Source organism: Drosophila willistoni (genome assembly GCF_018902025.1).
Source record: "Drosophila willistoni isolate 14030-0811.24 chromosome 2L unlocalized genomic scaffold, UCI_dwil_1.1 Seg139, whole genome shotgun sequence".
NCBI lineage: Eukaryota > Metazoa > Arthropoda > Insecta > Diptera > Drosophilidae > Drosophila > Drosophila willistoni.
In genome coordinates this window covers 1,971,577-1,992,524 of record NW_025814046.1, presented here as the reverse complement: position 1 = coordinate 1,992,524, position 20,948 = coordinate 1,971,577, and the positions used below count along the sequence as shown (strand labels likewise).

The following is a 20,948-nucleotide window of genomic DNA, read 5'->3' as shown; positions in this document are numbered from 1 at the left end:
ACTGGGAAAGCCTTAGAGAACGAAACGAAAAAATGTGATAAGGTTTTTTTGGGTTGTCCAATAAATTTTGCTCAAAACTAACAGTTGAACAAAAAAGTTACGATTAACATACCTTTACGCTCAGGTAGACGGGAAGTATGCGACAACTGGGCAAAAATTATAATTTAATTTGTAGCAATTTTCAGCAGTTATATGCTAAAAATACAGATTTACTCTCATCGACATAGCGGCCAGTGACTTATTAACTGAGAAAAAAAACTAATTTTAATTCAATGATTTTAAATTGGTTAATGAATCAAAAAATTCCATTCACTTATCAAATTGTTTTTCAAATATGGCGCCATTCGATAACAAACTCCGATACATATGACTAGCTATCGGTATTTGCAGTGAATTATCGATTAACTCCGATGAGATTTGGTTGCCAAGCTAGCGATATTATCGTTATTGTTTTCTCATCTCTAGCAGGTAAATAGACATAACGTGCGTGCAATTTTACGTCCGAATTTTATTTCATTATTTTCCGGCATTATATTGCATTGACATTTGTCTGTGTCTAATTTTATAGTTTACTAGATCTATTACAAATTCTCTCTACGTTTATAGAACACAAATCACAATGGCACAAAGCAAATTAAATGATCTTGCGGGTAAACTGGGCAAAGGTGGCCCACCCGGATTGGGAATTGGATTAAAGCTTTTGGCTGCTGTCGGTGCTGCCGCCTATGGTGTTAGCCAGTCCTTGTATACAGGTAAGCATTCAAAAAGTGATGAAATAGTAAATCGGAGTATTTCCAAAGGGAAAATACAATAAAACTTAGCGGCATATGGACATAACCTCAACAAGGTTTGCATTTGTATGAGTGCTGCGGTATCTCTGTGTAGGATTTCATAACGTCTAGCACGTCTTGCACAATGAACCGGCCTACACTTGGACGAAACATACACACACACAGACACTTATGCAAATGCAAATCTGGCGACAATTGGAGATGATCCCAGTGGCCTTATGAGTTTTTCTTATTGGTCTCGTTGATTGCATAACCAACTCCATCATTTTTGTCTCTGTTTTTTTCTTCCCATGTAGTTGAGGGCGGTCACCGTGCAATCATTTTCAGCCGCCTTGGTGGTATCCAGAATGACATCTACTCTGAGGGTCTGCACGTACGCATCCCATGGTTCCAATATCCAATCATCTATGATATTCGCTCTCGTCCACGCAAAATTTCATCGCCCACTGGATCCAAAGACTTGCAAATGATTAACATTTCATTGCGTGTACTCTCACGTCCCGATTCCCTTAATCTGCCCTTCCTGCACAAACAACTGGGCGTGGACTATGATGAGAAAGTGTTGCCTTCCATTTGCAACGAAGTCCTCAAGAGTGTGATTGCCAAATTTAATGCATCCCAGTTGATTACACAGCGTCAACAGGTGAGTCAGACTGCAATCCAATTGGTTCCAATTAGATGCTAATTCATTTTGTCGTTTTAAGGTCTCCCTGTTGATCCGTAAGGAGCTGGTGGATCGTGCTCGTGATTTTAATATTATCCTAGATGATGTCTCTCTAACTGAATTGAGTTTTGGCAAGGAATACACAGCAGCCATTGAGGCCAAACAGGTGGCCCAACAGGAGGCCCAGCGTGCCGTGTTCTTTGTGGAGCGTGCCAAGCAGGAGAAACAACAGAAGATTGTCCAGGCTGAGGGTGAAGCCGAGGCAGCTAAAATGATATCCTTTTACAAAAAACTTAAACCTATCTTAATTAACTTAACATTGCCAATTATTTCTATGCCAATTTTCCTTTTGGTTTCCACCTTAACTGATATGTTTACTTAGGTCTGGCCGTTAAACAGAATCCAGCTTATTTGAAATTGCGTAAGCTGCGCGCTGCCCAGAGCATTGCACGCACGGTAAGACATTAAAAACTCTTTTAAAAAATTTCCTATACACATTATCCCCCTAATTAATTTTTCGCAGATTGCCAGCTCCCAGAACAAGGTCTACCTGTCGGCCGACAGTCTAATGTTGAACATTCAGGACTCTGGCTTCGATGACATGACCGAGAAGGTTTACAAAAGTAAATAGCTCTCGTTTTGATTTACCTAACAAAACAATGAAACCAACAACAAAAAGAAAAAAATAAGAGTTTACTTATAAGTTGAGAGAATATTTTGGTTCCATTTGTAATTGGCCCAAAAACAAACAAACAAACAAACACTTATTCTAGATCTTAGTGATTTGCATAATTTCCAAACAAAAAAACGTTTCCATCTTTAATATCTCTTTCTGCATACATTTCGTTCTATTTTCTATTCTCTCCGCTTCTCCAATACAGTAGCCGGCGATTTGGATTAAGAAAGGGTTTCTATTTGTTAACTATTATCAAGTTTAGTGCCTAAGTACCGTTTAGTTTTAACCACAGCCAAGCGGCGCATTGTCGTTCATCTTATCATTGTCAAGGTTTGTGGAGTGAGCGGTGTATCCATGTGTCCATATTATTTTGAAAATAACTTCATCTCACATCACTTTTTAAAAAATATGGCCAAGAGATGACACTGTAGTAGCCCCCTTCCTTACTACGATGAGAAAATGATGCAATGCAAGGCAAAGATTTGGCGGCAGCATTTAAAGTTATTTCTTTTTGTCCCCATCAAGAATTTTTCTTAAAACGGAAACTGATAATAAATGCGTAACTGAGAACTGTCAATACCAACATCAACAAGATATACAATTTATTACCCACCTTTTCCCCTAAATTCAAGCTAATCCTCATCATCAATTTTTACAGTTGGCACGGCCTTGCCCAAAAATTGGTTGGATGCACGCAAATTGACCAACCAAACATTGCTGGAGGACAAAAGTGTGGGCAATGTGGCCCATTCGACGGCGAAGATCTTGATGTGAATACCACTTACTTTTACCTGAGCTGAGTTCCAGATCCTAGTACAAAATCAAGAATATCCACTTATTCCTTTTGACCAACCAATCAACTGACCAACATGAGTCTTGAAGTAAAATCTGAATTTCTGGTTGTTTTTTTTCAAATACGAAACATTTACTTAATAATATAATTGCATGTATAAAATACATAAGAATAGTACATAAGAGAGTGTATATAGTATATCATTTATGTATGTATGTATAGAAATTTGTTGTGGTTTTATCTTCTATATAAATTGTAGGCAGATTAGGTTGCTTCATAATGTTGTATGTAGTTTGCTAGCAGGCGGCGGCTTCTGCTCTCTCAGGTCTGTTTTTTTGCGGCACTTTAATTAAGTCGTCGTGTATCGTGTCCGTGTTGTGGGTATATAAAAGATTTTGACTAGATATATATAGAGGTTTAGGTGTCTGTGTAAAGTGTGAAGCCAAAGACTTTTCAATATGTTTATGATGTTTTCAATTTATAGCTTCAACTGTTGTCTGAGTTGATTTTGTTGAGCAATTTCATACCGCTCCTCCGCATCCTCTAGAATAATAATAATAAAAAAAAAAGAAGACCATCTTTTGAGTTTGCTGCTCCTGCCGCTTCTTAGGTTAATTCCATAAATTCTAGATCTATTCCATATAATAACGAACTCGAACAATCAATCAATCAAATTCCTGCATTTAGGCGTGTGGGATTAGCTTTTTGTTGTATGTATTGTATTTTAAATGTGTTTAATTTTATTTAGTAATGCCGCGACATAGACCAGGATCAGGCAGTTGCCGGAGGTTTTGCACCTCCACCTCCGGAGCTGCTGGTTGTGGTGCTGCCGCCACTTTCGCTGCCACTGCTGCTGGCATTGCTATTGGCCCGTCGACTCTCGCCCAGACCGGGAGTGTCGCGTCTATGGCGCCGCAATGTCGAGCTAGCCGACGGAGCTGAACTGCTCAGAGCAATGTTGGCCGTAAAGGCGGCAGCTTCTGCCCGACTGGGCACTGTCAAAGTGCTGGTGGGTTGATTTGTTGTTGACCCTGCTCCAACTCCTCCGTTGCTGCTGCTGGCGCTGCTACTAGCGGCGCTCGCTGCAGCTGCGGCGAAGGATTCGCTGATGCTGGCCAAGGGTCATAAATTCGTCGTCTGTACCAATCCACGCTCAAGGTGGAAACATTCGAGCACTGCCGCTCCCACAGAACTGCGTCTGGCCACCATGGCATTCACCACGCTCCATTTGTTCAGGCGCGGATCATAGCGTTCCACGGAATTGAGCGATGAGCTGCCATCATTGCCGCCCAGGGCAAACAAGGCGCCCTCCACTTCAACCACTTCGTGTGTGGATCTAAAAGTAAGACATTTCAAACGATTAAACAAGGAATTACCCAAAAAGTACACACGGGATTACCTTCTGGAATGCATGGCGGCTATTGGCTCCCAGCTGTTTCTTCTCAAATTGAATTTTTCGCCACTGGACATGCACATGGTGCCATCATTGCCACCAATGCAATAGAGATGTCCATCTGTCGATGCCACTCCACAACTGCTCCTGCGGGCTGTCATGCTGGGCACTGGCTGCCAACGACCCACACGTGGATCAAAACGCTCCACACTCGATTGATAGTTGGTCGAATCGAAGCCACCGAGACTGTAGATGCAATTCTCCAGGACAGCAAGGCGACAATAGCGACGACGTGTGCTCATTGCCGGACACGAGCTCCAGATGCCAGTCAGGGGATCATATCGTTCCATGCTGCTCAGGCAGGAGGCTCCATCATAACCACCGCAGACATAGATTAATGCGTCATACGAGCAAATGCCAAGACAACTGCGTTTTGTGCCCATCGGAGTGATGTTGCTCCACTTGTTGGTGAGCGGATTGTACGATTCGGCGGTGGCCAGATCACTGACTCCATCATAGCCGCCCACCACATACAATTGCTTATGCAGGGCCGTCACACCTGAGCGGGAGCGACGCCACAGCATGGGGGCCACGGGACTCCAGCAATTACTACGCGGATTGTATACCTCGCACTCGTTGTGAATGGCAAACAGACTTCCCCCGCCAACGGCAAAGACATAGGGTTTCATGCCCTCCGGCCGACGTTCCTGGGTTCTTTGGCTACCCATCAGACTACGCTGCTCCGGCAGCAGATGATACTTCATGGCTTCCAATAGCAGCTCCTTGCACTCGCTATCGTCACGCATAAGAGTCTCTGATTCCACATAACTCATCAAGAAGTCACGACTCACCAGGGGCAAACGAACATGAGACATCAGCTCGGCCGTATGCAATCGTCGCGTGGCCAAATCATGTTTCACCCAATTAATCACGGCCCGAAAGACTTTCTCCTCGGAGCTAATGTTCAATTGACTATTCGATATCAACTCTTTGACCTCCTCGAAGGGCAGCAACAGAAACTCCTCGGTGCCAACGACTTGCTGGAAATTCTGCAGGGCATATTTGTGGGAGCGTGTGTGCAGCTCCTTGCAGGAATGGGCATCCGCAAAGCTACGTATGCCCAGGCAATTCGATGGATGCAATTGACGTAGCAGAAATTTACAGCAGGCATCGCGTACTGAATGCATTTGTAGGAGACCCGATGCGGGCAACAGTACCTGAACATTCTGCTCCGTAATGGTTATCTCTCCCGTGTAGGTATAGTCAATCAGCTGACGCAGAGCTCCACTGTCCACATCGTGCAGGCGTACTAGACCCTGTGTACGTTCCAGCATGTCATCTAAAAGAGAGAAATTTACTATACGGAGTTCCATTTTACTTGTTATCGAACTTACCATTAAACATGGCGTAGAAGTATGGCGAAACGGATGCCAATACCACACGATGTGCATTGATGGTGTCCCCGCCCACTTCCAGGCGTACATCGCAGAGCTGTAAACGAGACGAAAGGAAGTGAAATCTTGTTGACACATCAAGCACTACCCAGACAGACACAAAATCCGATTAAAATCCTCCCATCGCCCTCTCGAATCCTTACAAAAGCTCTTCATCTCTTCAGTCTCAGAGCCTTCTGCTCCAGTCATTGCCCTCGATTATATACAAATTTTTAAATGGCAAAGTGTCGCTTACATCATCCGACCTCCAAGAAGTGGGTGGTCTCCAATTTCACCCACCCCCGCCCATCATTTGGGCTTACTCAAGCTCGTGTTTTATTTTCTTGGCGTTTTGCTTTTGCTTTTTCTCATTTTATCACTAAAAAAAAAAGAACCGGCAATTTGCTCTAATAGCCTCACCCACCCACAGGGGATGGGGCAATTAATTCACCGAAAAAGAACACACAACAAAAAATTATGTATACGCCATGTGAAACCACAAAACGAAAAAAAAACAAACTTAACTTCTGACGACCTCAATCACGCGTCTTCTAAATAAATACATATTTTAATTACAAAACGTTTCACGCCAATGTCAATTAGCAGAATTAGAAGATACACATGTCCATGTCCAATTGATAAAATTAGTCAATTCTTATTTTTAGCTTAAAGTTGACTTGACAAACTAAATAGAAAGATTGTCACAATTGATTGGACTCATGTCTAATTATGCTGAGATACTGAAACTTACTATTCCACTTATGAGTAGTTCTAAGTTTTTTATGACTTAGACTCAAGAAAAAATTTCCCAAAAATGTTCAAAAAACTATGAGTTTTCATTATTTTCTTAACTATATGACAATCGATTAATAACTCTCGAGGCATAGAGCTCTAATAGAACTATATGTCAGTATTATTATTATAAGTATAGGATATAGTTGTAAACCATCAACCCAACTTTATTTTACAAGCACTGGCAACTAAGATATATCCCTAAGGTTTTTGTTTTTAACATTTATTGAATTAAGTGTCTAAAATTGTGAAACTATCCACAAGAATCTAAATTGATTTATATATATTCAAATGAAAGTTTCATTGAAACATTCATATTCCATTCTTTCTAAGCGTTGCACATATCTGACCGAAATTAATGTATTCTTTTTTTACAGGGTATAAAGATTAGAAATTCTAGACATGGACAAAAATGTTTCTCGAATTACTTAGAATATATTGTCATATATGCATCTAAAATTGGAAACCCAATTTGTCTATATTGGATGCCTAAATCTCATGTCTCAACAAAGGAAAGAAAAGTATTCAAATTCTTGGTGTCATTTTAAAGGAAAATTTCATCGTTTTTTTTTTAAATGTTAAACCTGTTTGTCATTGAAACTAAATAATATAAACAGCAATTTATAATATTTTAAAGAACTGATGTTTTTTGTTTGAAATATCAGTTAATAACTTTTTGAGAAATTTTGACAAGCTTGATTTGCTGATTTCAAAAATTCAGTTTCGTAAAGAAAAGCAAAGATAAATCGATAAACTGAAACCAATCTTCGAATTCATATATGAAAACCTGACTACTTGCCTTTCTCACCTTTTCATATAAGCAAATGGTGAAAGAAATTGGATTTTCTTCTGCTTACCTGAGCATTATTTCTCATCTGATTGATGGCAGCAAAGGAGGCAATGCAATGTCCTGGATTTTGATGATGTGCCTGAGGCAATACTTCCTCATTTGGTCCCGGTGGGCTAAGATCGCTGGGCGTTTGTGTGGAATTATTGCTAGTGGTGGTAACATCCTCATTGTTGCCACTTGCCTCCGCAGAGCTATGAGAAAAAACAAAGTTGAATTCCTATGAGTGACTTTAATGAGACAGATGATGATGATGACGACGACGTCGACAATGTTTATGTTTTTTTAGGGGTTGGATGAGAAGGCGACAACATGACGCCGCATACATGAGCACATGGGGGTGGATTATGTTTATGTTATGTTATGTTATGCTGACCCCCCCACACACACCCCACCAGCGTTGTCTTTCTAGAGGGTTGAATGTCTACTACTTGAGTCTCCATTTTCGGTTTATTTACTCACAGATTTGATTTCACAGGCAAAAACATTGCGATGGTTGCTCTTTTTTCCGTAGCGTCTCTTGTTTTTCCTTCCTTCCTTATCGCAATTTGTGGTACTTGCAGCCGGGCTCAAAACATGGCCCTGCACAAATACACACACTTTTTGGTCCTTCTTGGTAAGTTCAGTTCGGTTCAGTCTTTTCTTCTTCTTGGCAGTATTTTTGTTAGCTTCAACTTTAGCTGTAATGAAGAGGCAAAAATCAATAAACTGAGGTAATTGTTGTAGCGGTTAGCCACCCGCAGCTAGAATAGAATTTAGGTCACATGATATCATTCCATTTCGTTATGACAATGCGGCAAAAGCATCTGAGAAGAGGAAACAACCGAACTGGGTTAAGTGTGTCCTTTCAAAAAAATAACAGAAGCATTGTTATAGGGGAAAGAGGATGTGGCTCGGGATATGGCTCAGTCAAATTGCTTGTCGCATGCAATTTGCGCATTTCTGTCAAAGCATTTTCAAATGAAAAACGAGACCAAGGAGAAACTTTTACATGTTTTAATGTTGTTTGGTCTTAAAAAAAAAGAGAACTCACAAAAAGTTTTCTTTTTAACAAAGTTTAATCACAAAGTTCTAGAATCTAGAGAAATGTAAAGAGAAACATATGCCAGGAATATACACTTCGAGTCCAAGAGGTTAGTTTTTCTCTTTGTATGTGCTTTACTTTTGTTAGTTATTAGCTTAACCCAGAGAGGGATCCAGAAGGGAAAAACTCCCTCCACATACTAACAAAGTACCTTCATCGACAATTACCGAGCCGAAAATCTAAATCCTTTGACAATGTTTTCTAGATTCATCCATGGCTTAAACAACTATACAATGTTTATTCAATATTCTCTCATAAATTCCCTTTTGGATTCGATTTATTTTCTTGTTATTTAGCTCACAAAATAATTATTATAAATTTTAAATGCGTGTCTGTTCTGTAGGGAAAACTTAAGTAGCTATAATTAGGACTAATTCTCCTTAAATATAAATATAAATTTTTAATGTGTTTTGTTTAGTATGTATGTAGGAACATATATAGACAGACACGTATATATATTATTTAACATAAAATACAATTTATATTTCCTGAATCTTAAAGAAGTATATAGGTATATACATTCACCTCATATCAAGGGTAAGGGTATATAGAAATCAAAAGCTTTTACTTATTTCCATCTTATCACGCTTGGAAAGTTCTGTCTGTCTGTCTGTCTGCCCGTCTATCTGTCTCTCGTGTTGGGGTCAACAATTTGTTTATCCGCCTCGACACAACGTCACGAATTTATTGCTGCATTAACAAAAAAACATAGCAGACGATTAAAATGACAAAAAAAAAGAAAAAATATACAACACAAATTTCACTTTGCAAGCAGACGAACAAACACAAATTAACGACAATTTTTGGTTTTTAGTTTTTGGTTTGGTTTCGTTTTGTTTTCGCTGTGCGTTGTATGTAGTTTTTTGCCATGCTTGAGGGCGCAATTGTGCTGACAGGGCAATGGCCCTTCGTCTATGGAAAAAGAAGCCCCATTAGGCATACATTTGGATTTCTGTTGGGCATATGTAGTTATTGCCATTAGACCACCAACGCGAAGGCGTATCCCACATACAAAAGAACTAGAACTAGAACTCGTTGCACATGTTGCTGTTAGTTGTTGTTCTTTTTTTTTTTTTTTGGGCGGGGTCAGTGCTTCAGTTGAGAGCAATCGTCGTCACACATGGCGTATGAGTAATTAAAGGCACTCAGCCAGGGTCAGCAAACTAACCAGCACACACACACACACACACACACACGCACACACCTTGCGGTTGTAACGGGTCTTACATTGTGGTTAAAACAATAAAAAATGATGTATGAATATTTTCCCACACCCTGAAACATTAAGAGCAGGAAGAACTTCCTCGCTTAACCTCGAGGGGTTGGCTAAGCTTTCGTTTAAAAATAAATCATCTAAATAAAGTTTATCATACAAATTACTAAAAATAATCAAAAGGAAAGCAGCAACAAGGAAGATCAATGGGCTATAAAGAGAGCAAGTAACTCTTATTAAAACGAAGTATTTATGCCCTTAGAAAAAGTACTTGAAATGGTTTTAAATTAAAGATAATTATTTTATATTTGATTGATTTCGTTTCCATAGTTTTAAAATAGAATTTGCTTTAACCATGTTCATAATTTTAGTGAGTATTAAAAGAGAATACCACGAATAATTGCTTTTACTTGACAATCTATTAGTAATTACAATTAAGTCTTGGAAAGTTGTTTGATAATGTTGTTTTAAACTAGCCATTGCTTGCATTATTTACCCATTTCAGAAGTATATATAGTTGGAGTATATGTTTTATGATCCAAACACATTTACCCTCTTGGCAAGGGCATCAAATAAAACGCCGCCAACCTGAACAACTTTTCCTCACTGCACCATCAAGTGTGTGTTTGTGTGTGTGTGTGAGTGTGGTTGCTTGTGTGTGAAATTCAAATTAACAAGCCCAACAACAAGCCAAAAAGCCAGACTGAACGTTAACTAGGTATACGTATATATATATATATATGCTCCACACGTAGTCACCCAATAATAGAGGGTAAACGATAGCAAAAAGAAGAAAAAAAATAAACATTTTGCCTACCATTCAGTAAAATATTAATACTTGGCGACAAAACGAAACCAAAAAACTTCACACACGTTTAAATGGGAGACACGACTATGAAATACCCTGTGCAAAAGCTCAATTAGATAAAATTTTTTAAAAGAATATAAATGAGAATTTTTTAATACTTGAGCTCAAATGAAAACCAAAGTTTAAATATGACTTGAAAAGAACAAATTAAATTTTAAATCAAGTCTAGAAATTGAAAAGTTTTTGAAATTGAAAATAAATCATATCTAAAGAAATTTTGTACCTTTTCCTAATTAAATTTTCAATAATATATAAAGTTTGTATTCCAACAAAATTCCCAAGAATCTTGAATGCTCACGATAAAGTAATTTAAGAAATTTCAATCTATGATTAATCTCATGTATTCAAAAAAATTACAGAAGACTCTTGAATATTTTGTAAAACTATGTATATCTGCGAATCTTATAACACGCATTAAACACAGTTCTATGTATTTATATTGAATAATCTTCAATTTTAGATAGCCATAATCTCAGAAAACTTTTCATAAAAACAATAAACGAACTACTTTACGAAGTAAGTATTTTCATCTATCTAAACACTTCTTAAATATTTGTATTACGAACTTAAATTTATTACAACCATCTTATATCTCATACTTATAATTTTCATAAAGAAATTACCAATCTATTGACTTGCTTTGAAATGCCTGTTCACCTCATATACCCCAGTTAATAGTTTTTGGTTTTACTTTTTCGGGTATAGGGTAGTAAATGAGCGAAAATTGTGCAAACATTGAACCGGTTGTTTGGTTGCTTATGAGAATGTTTCTACTTTCCGGCACATTTGGCATTTTTTTTGTTTTTGTTTTTTTTTTTTGTTTTATGCTCCTCCAACCACGTGACAAACTGAGACAAAACAATGGAACGGCTTTGGGTTATGCAAAAAGTTTAGTAACTATCCTACTAAGACTTCATTCTTAGCACGCTTCATTGATGATGAAGTGATAGATGGCAACAGAAAGGGGTAAGCTACTACAATTGCAATTGTTTTGATCGAGTCAAGGTTAACTGGTTGGCATTTGTTTCTTCTTGTTTTTGTTGCAGCGGAAATCGAGCGTCCAGTCATCTTGAATTACGGCTAACATAGAATGAGTAAGCCATAATGATGGGAGAGCCAAGACGAATTGGTCTCAAAAGACCAAAGCAATTTTTCGTTAGAAAAAATTTTGCAATCTATTATATACAATATGCATAAATTAAGAAGCTTAGTAATTAAATGAATACATACTTATAATGATTGTTAGGTATATGAAAATGAAAGTCTTTGCAATTATCTAATTAGCTAAATTTGTAATTCAAACTTTGATGATGAATGAACAACACAAATTGCATAAAAAATCACTAATGTTTATTGTGTTTAGGTAATTATTATTCATCAAACAAATATTTTTTTTAACATTAAGTTCTTTTATTTCATAACTACTTATAAAAACCGATAGATTTGAAATAAAAGAACTTCGTGCTGGACCTACTTATAAAAATCAATTAGTTTTTTCTGATTTCCAATTCAATTACTTTTTGCCATTTGTAAAGATAACTATCATTCTTTTCCCTCTTCTCATAGTTTATACTGGCTGATAAAAACAATTGTTTAAATAAATAAACACATAGAGATAAGAGATTTTTTGAGTAAACTTTAGTAGCAATAATACCATGTAACATAAGTATTACATGTTTATTATTCTTTAATAATTTATTAAAAAATATAAACATTATTGTCTCTTTTTATTAAGTAGTTAACTAAAATTTACATAATTTTTTATGTTTTAAGTTTCAAGTTTTAGATTTTATGTGAAAAAAGAAGAATTTCACTCAATCTTAAGAAACAATAAAGAATTTAGCTTAATATTCAAGCGAAAGAGTATACAAAATGTTAAACTTGAACATTTATTTATTTTTTCTCTTATTGTACAAATATTTAGCACATTTTTTCGACTGTTGAGAGCGTCCCCCTTGAAAACCGATCGAACAAGAAAGCAAAGAAACAACCAAAAAAAAATAACAACAACAAAAAAGTATACAAAAATCAAGTGCCAATGCGTGCTGGGCCAAGAAATTCCCTCTCATAACCATAACCAAAAACGACAAAAAGGTAAAATGTATGTGGGTTAAGTAAGCAACACCCACAGGCAGAGAAGAGGCATACTTAGTTAAGTGATGTGAAGTATACGCAACGTGGGCCAACTGAATATAGCTGGTCAATTGTCTGACACCCTCAAAAAGAAAAGAACTGCTGGTCAATGAGCCTAACGAAAGTGAGTGAATGAGCGTGTAGTGAGTGAAGTGTATGGAAAACTGGCAGGTGGAGAGAAGGCATAGCCGGCATTTCTCACTCGGAGCCAGGTCGTCAACCCAAAACGCAGCGCGGGAAATGTTAAAACAGCCGTTTCAGCTGGAGCCTGCGCATTTGTGTGGGTTAGAAACAACATTTCTCCACTCTGCGGGTCTGGGAGTGTTCATTTTCGTGGGCCCAGCAAATTGCATTGGCCAGTATCATCATGTGTGTGTGCAACCTTTAACCCAAAAAGAATATATCTATAACTGCCGCACCTTTTTAATCACCAATTCACGGATTCAATTTGATTGTCTTTTTATCTATAAAAAAGTTGTATTTATTTTTTCACTTTATTTCTTGAGTCCTTTAGTCTTATCTTCGATTCACTTTTGTTTGTCTTGTCACTTTACTGAAATTTCAACTACTGATTTAAGCCAATTATTTAAGCCAAATAAAACTTGGCCAACACGACTTGACGGCACAAAAGCTCAAGTACGACTGATGCGAAGCGCGACGTAGACGACGATGAGCTAAACACCCGACGAGCAATACTCGATTTTAACAGCCAAAGCGAATTTTCTCTTGGAACAGTGGGCACTCCCTATGTGGTTCGAAGAAAAATATGACACATTTCGAACAAAATTGTGATATTTTATTAATTATATATGAGTGTTAATACATTAATTGTTACAAATTGTAGTACAGTAAAGTTTTTATGTACAATTAAGCTTAACTTATAGATAAAATTTATAAAAAACTGAAAGAAAGCGAAAAAAGAGAACAGCTCGAGTGCGATTGATGCGAAGCTTTTTTGCTCTCTCACTAAGTAAAGCTTGTAACCAACATGGCAAACGAAACACTGAGTGAAAGCTCTCAATTGGAAATGGAACAATAACATTTTGAAAATAAAACGTCGGCTCCAAGAATCGCAATAGTATAGAAATCGTATAGAAGTTTGCATACGAAATTAACTGTAACTAAATGCATTAAATTAAGTACAATAATTTTAATTTTTCGATTTGTATTTCGTTTATAATTTTACGAGAGTAGTTTTTAAAAATTCTGAACTTTGCGAATAAGTAACTATGTTTAAGAATAAACATCGTGTCCATCTGAAGCGGCTTCACCAAATCAGATGCACTAAAGAAAATATAATACAACTGTACTTTTGTCACAAACAACTAACCTAGCATATGACTAGAATTACAATCAGCCACACATGTTGTGGGAACAAACACTTGTAATTGTAAACTAACCCAAAACGATCACAACGGCAGGATGTCAAGTGGCCGACGCCGTGCCCAAAATAATAATAATCTTTCAACCCCCGAATACGTGGGTGTGAGTCGTACTAGAATAAGATCTCCTTAAGAACAATTGTTACCTCCTAGAGCCTAAGATTTCCTAAATAAACTCCGTACTTTTGTAAATAAAATCAGTTCATATTTTGAATTCAACGAATGAAGATTGGGTTATTTTCCTTCTCTCCGGGAATCCCTATTCAAACTATGTATGAAAGTTTTTGTTCTATTTCCAAAAATTAGAAATCACAAGCAAGCAGTTTTAGCAAAAATATTTTTTAAGTTACACAAAAAATTTTCAAATTTGCAGCAAAGTATTTCCCACTAATCCTAACTTCAATGAGCTCTTATTTGTTTATTAATTTAATTAATTTCGTGTATTTAAAAAGCTTATTTTACCTTCAAGTTATCCCTTTTTTTAAATTTAACTTTACCTTATTTGTTTGTAAATTTAAAAAAAAATACCGGTCGGAATTAATTTTTTTAAATGTGTAATTGTTTGATACTAACTTGAAATATGGTAAATTCAACACAACACACAACACAACTTTTTTTAAAATTGCTTAGAAATTGGTCTAAGGAAAATTGTCGGAACCATCAAAAATTATTTTCATAATTTCTATAAAAGTTTAAAAAAACATAAATTTGTAAATCTTTAGACTTTTGACTGAATACTATGAATACTAATACTGAATCAATGTGTTAGATTTAAAATGTGTTAAAGGGTGTTCAAATTGCGATATAACTTTTATTAACAATAAATAATTTTAGATGATTCCGCTTGCTTTCTTAGACCTTATCTTAAACAATTTGCAAAAACTTACACGACTACGGTAGTCCTCGGTAGATGAGTTGTCTAAGTGGCCCAGTTATTAAGTCAACTGAACAAGTTCGAGTCCCAGGCTAAAGCGTGGATGTAGTTTTCGCCTAAGCCGAAGGCCTTAGTTACCAGTGCTTGTAAAATATAGTTAGGTTTGATAGTTTACTACAACTATTTCCCACACTTTAAAAATATTACAAGACTAAATTTTTTGTTTCCTTTGATTTGTTTACATAAGAACAATTGTGTGACTATATTGATAAGAGAAACACTTTTAAATTGTATTTATTCATTTAATTATTGCCTGACAATTGAATAGAAGAAAAATAAAATGTATTTTATGAAGTATAAATTCGTATAAAACAAATAAAATTCTTAAAGGCATGGCATAGGCTATCTCGCTCACTTCTTCGAGGACAAAAGCACTCGCCATCGACCAACGGCCAACCCCATTCAAAAAACGTAAGCAAAAGTCATTTTATTAGATGCCATAAAATGTTTTTTACGTTTTCTAATAATTTCAACTTAATGATAAAGTTGCTTGTTATAGGAACTAAATATTTTTTTGAAGCTGAAACAAAACCAAAACATTATCGAAATGATCTAAAACTTTGCTTTTTTGAGTAATATATGCATTTTAATGAAATGGCTAAAATATGTTGACGGAAAAAGACAATATCCGATGTGATAAAAGATTTATGATAAATTGTTATGTTGTTAATTGACATTGGAAAGCAAAGTATTTTTAAAGTTTATTTCCGGGACTATTTCGTCTGGAACAACTTGCTATAGAAAATAAGAAATTACTTTAGAGACAAAAGATTCTTTGAGAAGATATTTTTGAGAAAATTTTGGAGATACAAATTTCTGAATAACACAATGTTAATGCTGTCTGCCGCCACGAAATACAAAAAATTAAAATTGAATATAATCAAATAAAACTGTAAAAATGTTATATCAAAAAATAATCAAATTGAAGATGTTTGGTGAAGAAAAAATAATTACATTCCTACCTGGCTTAGTACTAGTAAATCCAATTAACTACTATATAATTATATATCATTTGGAAAACAGTAAGTGCTTTATTCGTTGCTTTACTCTAATTGTAAGTGTAGGAAAACGAAAACGAAAATGAATGAACTATTGCCTTTTAATGCCCTTGTGATAGTTAGTTTCGCAGGGAAACTTTTTAAATGCTTTCACAAAAAGTTGGCCAACAAATTGAAGTTGTCCATTAACGCCTCACAAAGCAGTTGCGTCCACTGCAGACTCAAACACACACAAACCTAATTACCGATGCAGTCAAAGGAGCAGCCAGGATGTAAGAGAACAAGGACCCACAATGAAGGTCCCCAAAAGGGGTTTTGGCTTAAACAAAACAAAGCAAAAACGAAACTGGGAAGAGAAAGCGGAGCAAAAAAGAAAGGTAAACCACCAGCCACTGACCCAATTATGTAAATACTTTTGAGAAATCCTTTGACGTCACATTAGGGACACAGGAGAAGCAGCCGCTACCAATAATGCTAAAGCCACCGCATCAATCATGGGACAAGATGAAATGCAATACCTAAATATTCAAATTGAAATCAAATTGCGCAATACACTAAAGTAAAGCAAAGGACAGGATAATTGTATGTATGTGGTGTGTGTGTGTTGCTAACCTGGGCACTTGAATCCTTTTTAGACCACCTGAGCCCTTATTGCCTTGTTAAGTGACTAGAAATCAAAAGTGTCTTATAGGAGCCACGACACACGATAACCAGATACGACCCCCCATTGCCAGATTGTCCAATTGGCGTCGAGTCATTTGGTGTGCATATTAAAAGTGAAAACTTCCCGAAGCTCAACTAGCTTGACATCTTCTGCGTTTGAATGGTGGCTAGAGTTACTTCCTGCCAGCAACCCGGCCGCCTTTTACCCAGCTGCTGCGCATGTCCCACGGCAACACAGTCAAACCGTTACACGGGCAACAGGTGCGAGGGCACACAGTTTGGTCTTTGGTCCTCAGGTTGGCTATAAAAACAGCTTCCTGCATTGGCAGAGCCATCAGTATCAGTTGTCGCATGTCTTCAAAGGCTTCGGCCACGGCTCCGGCTACGGCTACATTAATAAAGCACATCCACTCTCATTCACTACGTGCAACTTGATCTTTGGTGGGGGTTCAGTTCTAGCAAATCATCTTGAAATTGTTTACTCAAGATGTCTTGTGTAAACTACTTTAAAATGTCTAATTATTATTAAAAATTAATGAACTCAATTTCAACATCAACACAAGAATAAACAAACACAAAAAATGTTGTCACGAATGCGACAAATTTGGTTGCTGGTTTTGCTAATTGCAGGTAAGTTTAGTGAATAATACATAAAATTTAGTTACTTTAGGAAATATTGTGTAAGTTAAATAGAAAATATTTATCAAATGGAAGCAAATTACCTATTTAGTTAGTATTTAATTTAGTCAGCATTTAATAGTTATTTTACTTCATCAACAAATGAAAGAACTCCAATTATTTTTGACTTTGTCATGAATCCATAACTTTTGGAAGCAAAATAACATGTTATATATTAAATAAATCAAACAAAATTACATTTTTTATAATTTGCATTAATATTTTTTTGTAGTAGTCAATGGTCAAATAATTGAAAGTCTTCGGTTTTTATTTTTTGAGATAAAAACTGCAAAAGAGTAGTCACTCCTGCGACTTCAAATTAACATGTCTTGCCCTTTGACGTCATTTCTGAGAATTGCAAAGTCCGAGTAATGTTATAATTTTGAACTTGAATTATTTTTTTATTATTACTAAAGAAATGCCATGCTTTATGTTAATACTTCTATCAAAATTTTTTTAATGATTCGTTTAAGTCACTTCTAATAAAGACAAATATATGAGGTACTGAAAACTAATTGAAACGAAGTACTTATATATAGAACTCTAAAGGTGGTCAATTTGTGGCCTCTAAAACGCGGATAGGGCATGATGCATACAAATTCATCTTTGCATTCGAATTTTTTAAACTTACTTCAGACTATTTGAACCCAAAAATATAAAATTTTAATTTTAATCGAAGTGATTTATAATGAAAAAGTGCAAAAATTTCGATTCTTTTATTGTGGTTTCATAAAAGTAACTATATCTTAATTGTAACCAAATTAATGATTCATCAATACAAATCGTTAAAAAAAGAAATAACACTAGAATGTACAATTAGTGATGAAAATTCTAAAATAAATATTAAATTATTTATCTGAAGTTACTACTCATTTGCCTGCGCGAATTTTACAAAACTTGAAGTGGATTATAAAATAATACACGTTAAGTTATAAGACCGTTTACATCCTAAATTAAATGTTAAAACTAAAACTAACTAAACCAAATATACAAGACATTTTATCCAAAATACAAGGATTTCTATAGAAAGTATTTGTCTCATTTAATTGAATGAAAAATATTGCACAAAAATTATGTGTATATTTTTTTGTACGCTAAAATAAATGAATGAAAAGTATAAATTTAGTTTATTTTATTCGGTAGAGTGAGTCTCTGTGAAACATTAAGTTGTCCTAGGTCCATGCTTTAAGATAAAATTCGGCTCTGAGCCTACTTAAAGTACTAACTAAGATATGTGCTAATAATAATTCGTTCATTAATTTGCTGCATATATTATATTTACTTTTTTGCTGTTGCTTTAATTAAGACGCTAAACGTCATAAAGATCTCACCCCATTCACCCCAATAAGTAGGCAACAATATTTTGTTTTATGTTACTTTGCAAAGTCCAAAGCTTTGGATTCAAATAGTTGGTTTTTTTTTCAATTTGCAATCTGCAACTGAAGTCTAACTTTTATGTGGAGAAGAGAAGAAGAAGAAGTCTGAATTAGTTTTGACTATCAAACATTTATATATATACTAGAACCCCTGCCACGCTTCGCTGTGCCCGCTTTTGAAAAATTAAAATTGCGACTATAAATTGAGATTTATACTATCTCATCTCTCAAGTTAGATCGAACTGCACATGGTGTGCGAATTTTATTATAATCGGTTAAGTGGTTTAGGAGTCCATTGAGCACAAACATTGTGGCACGAGATTTATATATATATATTAAGATATATATATTCCTGCGCTTAAAGAAGTTTCTCTTTTATAAACCACAGATTATTTTTCCAATTTCATGAATGTTTTAAATAAATTTGTTGATTTATGGTTTACTTATAAAAAATGAACTAAAAAAATTACACATAATTTGAAGTATAACTTTTAGTGAATCCTTCGTATTACATGTTTTTAATTTTTACTTTACAACTGATCTTTATACTATCGAATTTAAGAATTTCAATTTATATGTAGCCATAAACAAGTGTTTGTTTATTTATAAACTCTGTGACATGACCTTCAAAGTACATTTCATTTGCACAATCAGCAATTAAAATCTTTCAGTGCTCGAACGGAAATTGACTAGCCATATCTAAGACTGTCGATCTAATCAATTCTTTTGGGGGTGCAGACAATTAACAAAAGGTTAACCTTCTTTCCTCCTTACCCCAATTTTACAGTCGCACCATTGCAATCAATGCCCATCAGTCAGTGTGCCCCCTGGGATACAGATTGGGGCGAGAACAGGCAATGGCCTTGGCCTATGGCAACGTCATACCCAACCGACAATTTCGTTGACAACGGAAGCCTATTGCCAAAAACTTCAGCAGTTGGGGAAATGGCCAGCGAATATGAGGACAGCAATTTCCCAGCATTGAATCGGCGTTGGCGTTTTTGGCAAAGGCAAAATCTAAAGAAATTGCAACTCGAACAAATGTATCAATCTCCGGCTTCGACTAGAGTGAAACTCAAACGAACGCCCATCCAATGGCCACCCCAAAATCTGGAAAATGTACCAGAACCAGGGCAACCACGGTATCCTTATGCCTATGTCTGGCCAAGTCAATTGCGCACTCTAAAACGCAAACAATTGGATCCTAAGCGTCTTCGATATAGGCCCTCTATTAGTGCTGGTGAGTTCAATTAATCTAAGCTGTCGAGTTTTTCATTTGATGTACTTTTAGGAGTCATGACTAGTCTGGGAGACTTTTTCAATCGGCTCGAGGAGAATGTGCGCTTTGCCGAGCAGTCCCAGCTAAATGAGGCTGACGCGCAATTGCTTGAAGGCACACATCCCCATCAACAGGTTCCGGATCCCACAGCGCAGCAAACAGAGGAGTCGGAACCACCCAATTCCAAGTTATTGCAAGCTGTACGCATGGCATATCGACCATCACAAAAGATTCGGTCTTTGGTATCACGAAATCCCAAAGGATATCGCGGATCGCAATTCATTGATCCCAGTTATATGTGGCTGGGTTTAGGCAAATGACAGTAAGAGTAAACGATGCCTCTTGGTCTGGGTTACAACGAATGCCTCAACTAATCATACATAATTGCCCCCTATCCCAGAAACCCACCAAATAAATATCCTAAATTTCAATTATTGTATGTATGTATGTATGTGTGTAGTTTAAAAAGCAATAAATATTCAAAAGCAAAGCAAATCCAAAGGAACGAATTCATTTAGTGTATTGGTTAGCATGAATTTTTTCTACTAAAGAGAATCAATTCCTCACCCAAATACTTAGTTCAATTCAAATTATACAAATATGGAAATTGTGGTTCTATACAGATTGGTAAGCAAATAAAAATGGAAAGTTTGATTCTGTGGTGTTAGATCTTCTAGCTAAACAGGTTAGTCCATATCAGGACATCTATCTGATGATGTGAGGGGAGCTAAGGCCGAATCCAACCGCCATAAATTTTAACTAATCAGATGTCTTAGCTCACTTTGGTACAGTTTTTAATGTTATGATTTGAAATGACGGCTGAAATTAATTTCTGTATTTTATTATAGATTTTTTTTGATTCTCAAAATTGATCAAGGTATTAAAATTCACAACTTTTTGGATTTTATTTATAACCCGTTCCAAACTAAAAGAAACAATATTTTTCATATA

General features: G+C 36.1%; 3 protein-coding genes across 4 annotated transcripts; 2 read left to right on the top strand and 1 right to left on the bottom strand.

The window, feature by feature from the left end:
* Window positions 1–447: 447 nt before the first annotated feature.
* LOC6638327 (prohibitin-2) lies at window positions 448–3,110 on the top strand. 2 transcript variants are annotated; one of them, XM_047009477.1, is made up of 7 exons: window positions 448–468; window positions 607–752; window positions 1,088–1,434; window positions 1,496–1,729; window positions 1,834–1,911; window positions 1,979–2,078; window positions 2,790–3,110. In XM_047009477.1, the coding sequence occupies exons 2-7, from the start codon at window positions 620–622 to the stop codon at window positions 2,903–2,905; spliced, it is 1,008 nt and encodes a 335-aa protein (XP_046865433.1). In that variant the 5' UTR covers window positions 448–468; window positions 607–619; the 3' UTR covers window positions 2,906–3,110. The 2 variants fall into 2 exon arrangements, with proteins under 2 accessions (XP_046865433.1, XP_023032060.1); XM_023176292.2 differs by having other exon boundaries at window positions 458–483.
* A 37-nt stretch (window positions 3,111–3,147) lies between these two features.
* On the bottom strand, window positions 3,148–13,312 carry LOC6638328 (kelch-like protein 17). Its single transcript, XM_002061435.4, has 6 exons — window positions 13,107–13,312; window positions 7,852–8,069; window positions 7,400–7,583; window positions 5,712–5,808; window positions 4,324–5,656; window positions 3,148–4,260 (listed from the first exon to the last, which is right to left on the bottom strand). Exons 2-6 carry the CDS (start codon window positions 7,875–7,877, stop codon window positions 4,047–4,049), a joined length of 1,854 nt encoding a protein of 617 aa, XP_002061471.3. The 5' UTR covers window positions 7,878–8,069; window positions 13,107–13,312; the 3' UTR covers window positions 3,148–4,046.
* A 3,709-nt stretch (window positions 13,313–17,021) lies between these two features.
* Window positions 17,022–20,459, top strand: LOC6638442. Its single transcript, XM_002061436.4, has 3 exons — window positions 17,022–17,294; window positions 19,506–19,958; window positions 20,010–20,459. Exons 1-3 carry the CDS (start codon window positions 17,246–17,248, stop codon window positions 20,315–20,317), a joined length of 810 nt encoding a protein of 269 aa, XP_002061472.4. The 5' UTR covers window positions 17,022–17,245; the 3' UTR covers window positions 20,318–20,459.
* The last annotated feature ends 489 nt before the right edge of the window (window positions 20,460–20,948 follow it).

Coding starts and splice junctions, on each gene's coding strand:
- LOC6638442 (XM_002061436.4), top strand. CDS start 17,246: ATGTTGTCACGAATGCGACAAATTTGGTTGCTGGTTTTGCTAATTGCA. Junction 17,295..19,505: donor GCTGGTTTTGCTAATTGCAG/GTAAGTTTAGTG, acceptor CCAATTTTACAG/TCGCACCATTGCAATCAATG. Junction 19,959..20,009: donor TAGGCCCTCTATTAGTGCTG/GTGAGTTCAATT, acceptor ATGTACTTTTAG/GAGTCATGACTAGTCTGGGA.
- LOC6638327 (XM_047009477.1), top strand. CDS start 620: ATGGCACAAAGCAAATTAAATGATCTTGCGGGTAAACTGGGCAAAGGT. Junction 1,912..1,978: donor CCCAGAGCATTGCACGCACG/GTAAGACATTAA, acceptor AATTTTTCGCAG/ATTGCCAGCTCCCAGAACAA. Junction 2,079..2,789: donor GACCGAGAAGGTTTACAAAA/GTAAATAGCTCT, acceptor CAATTTTTACAG/TTGGCACGGCCTTGCCCAAA.
- LOC6638328 (XM_002061435.4), bottom strand. CDS start 7,877: ATGTTTTTGCCTGTGAAATCAAATCT. Junction 7,584..7,851: donor TTGCCTGTGAAATCAAATCT/GTGAGTAAATAA, acceptor TTTTTCTCATAG/CTCTGCGGAGGCAAGTGGCA. Junction 5,657..5,711: donor CTTCTACGCCATGTTTAATG/GTAAGTTCGATA, acceptor TCTCTCTTTTAG/ATGACATGCTGGAACGTACA.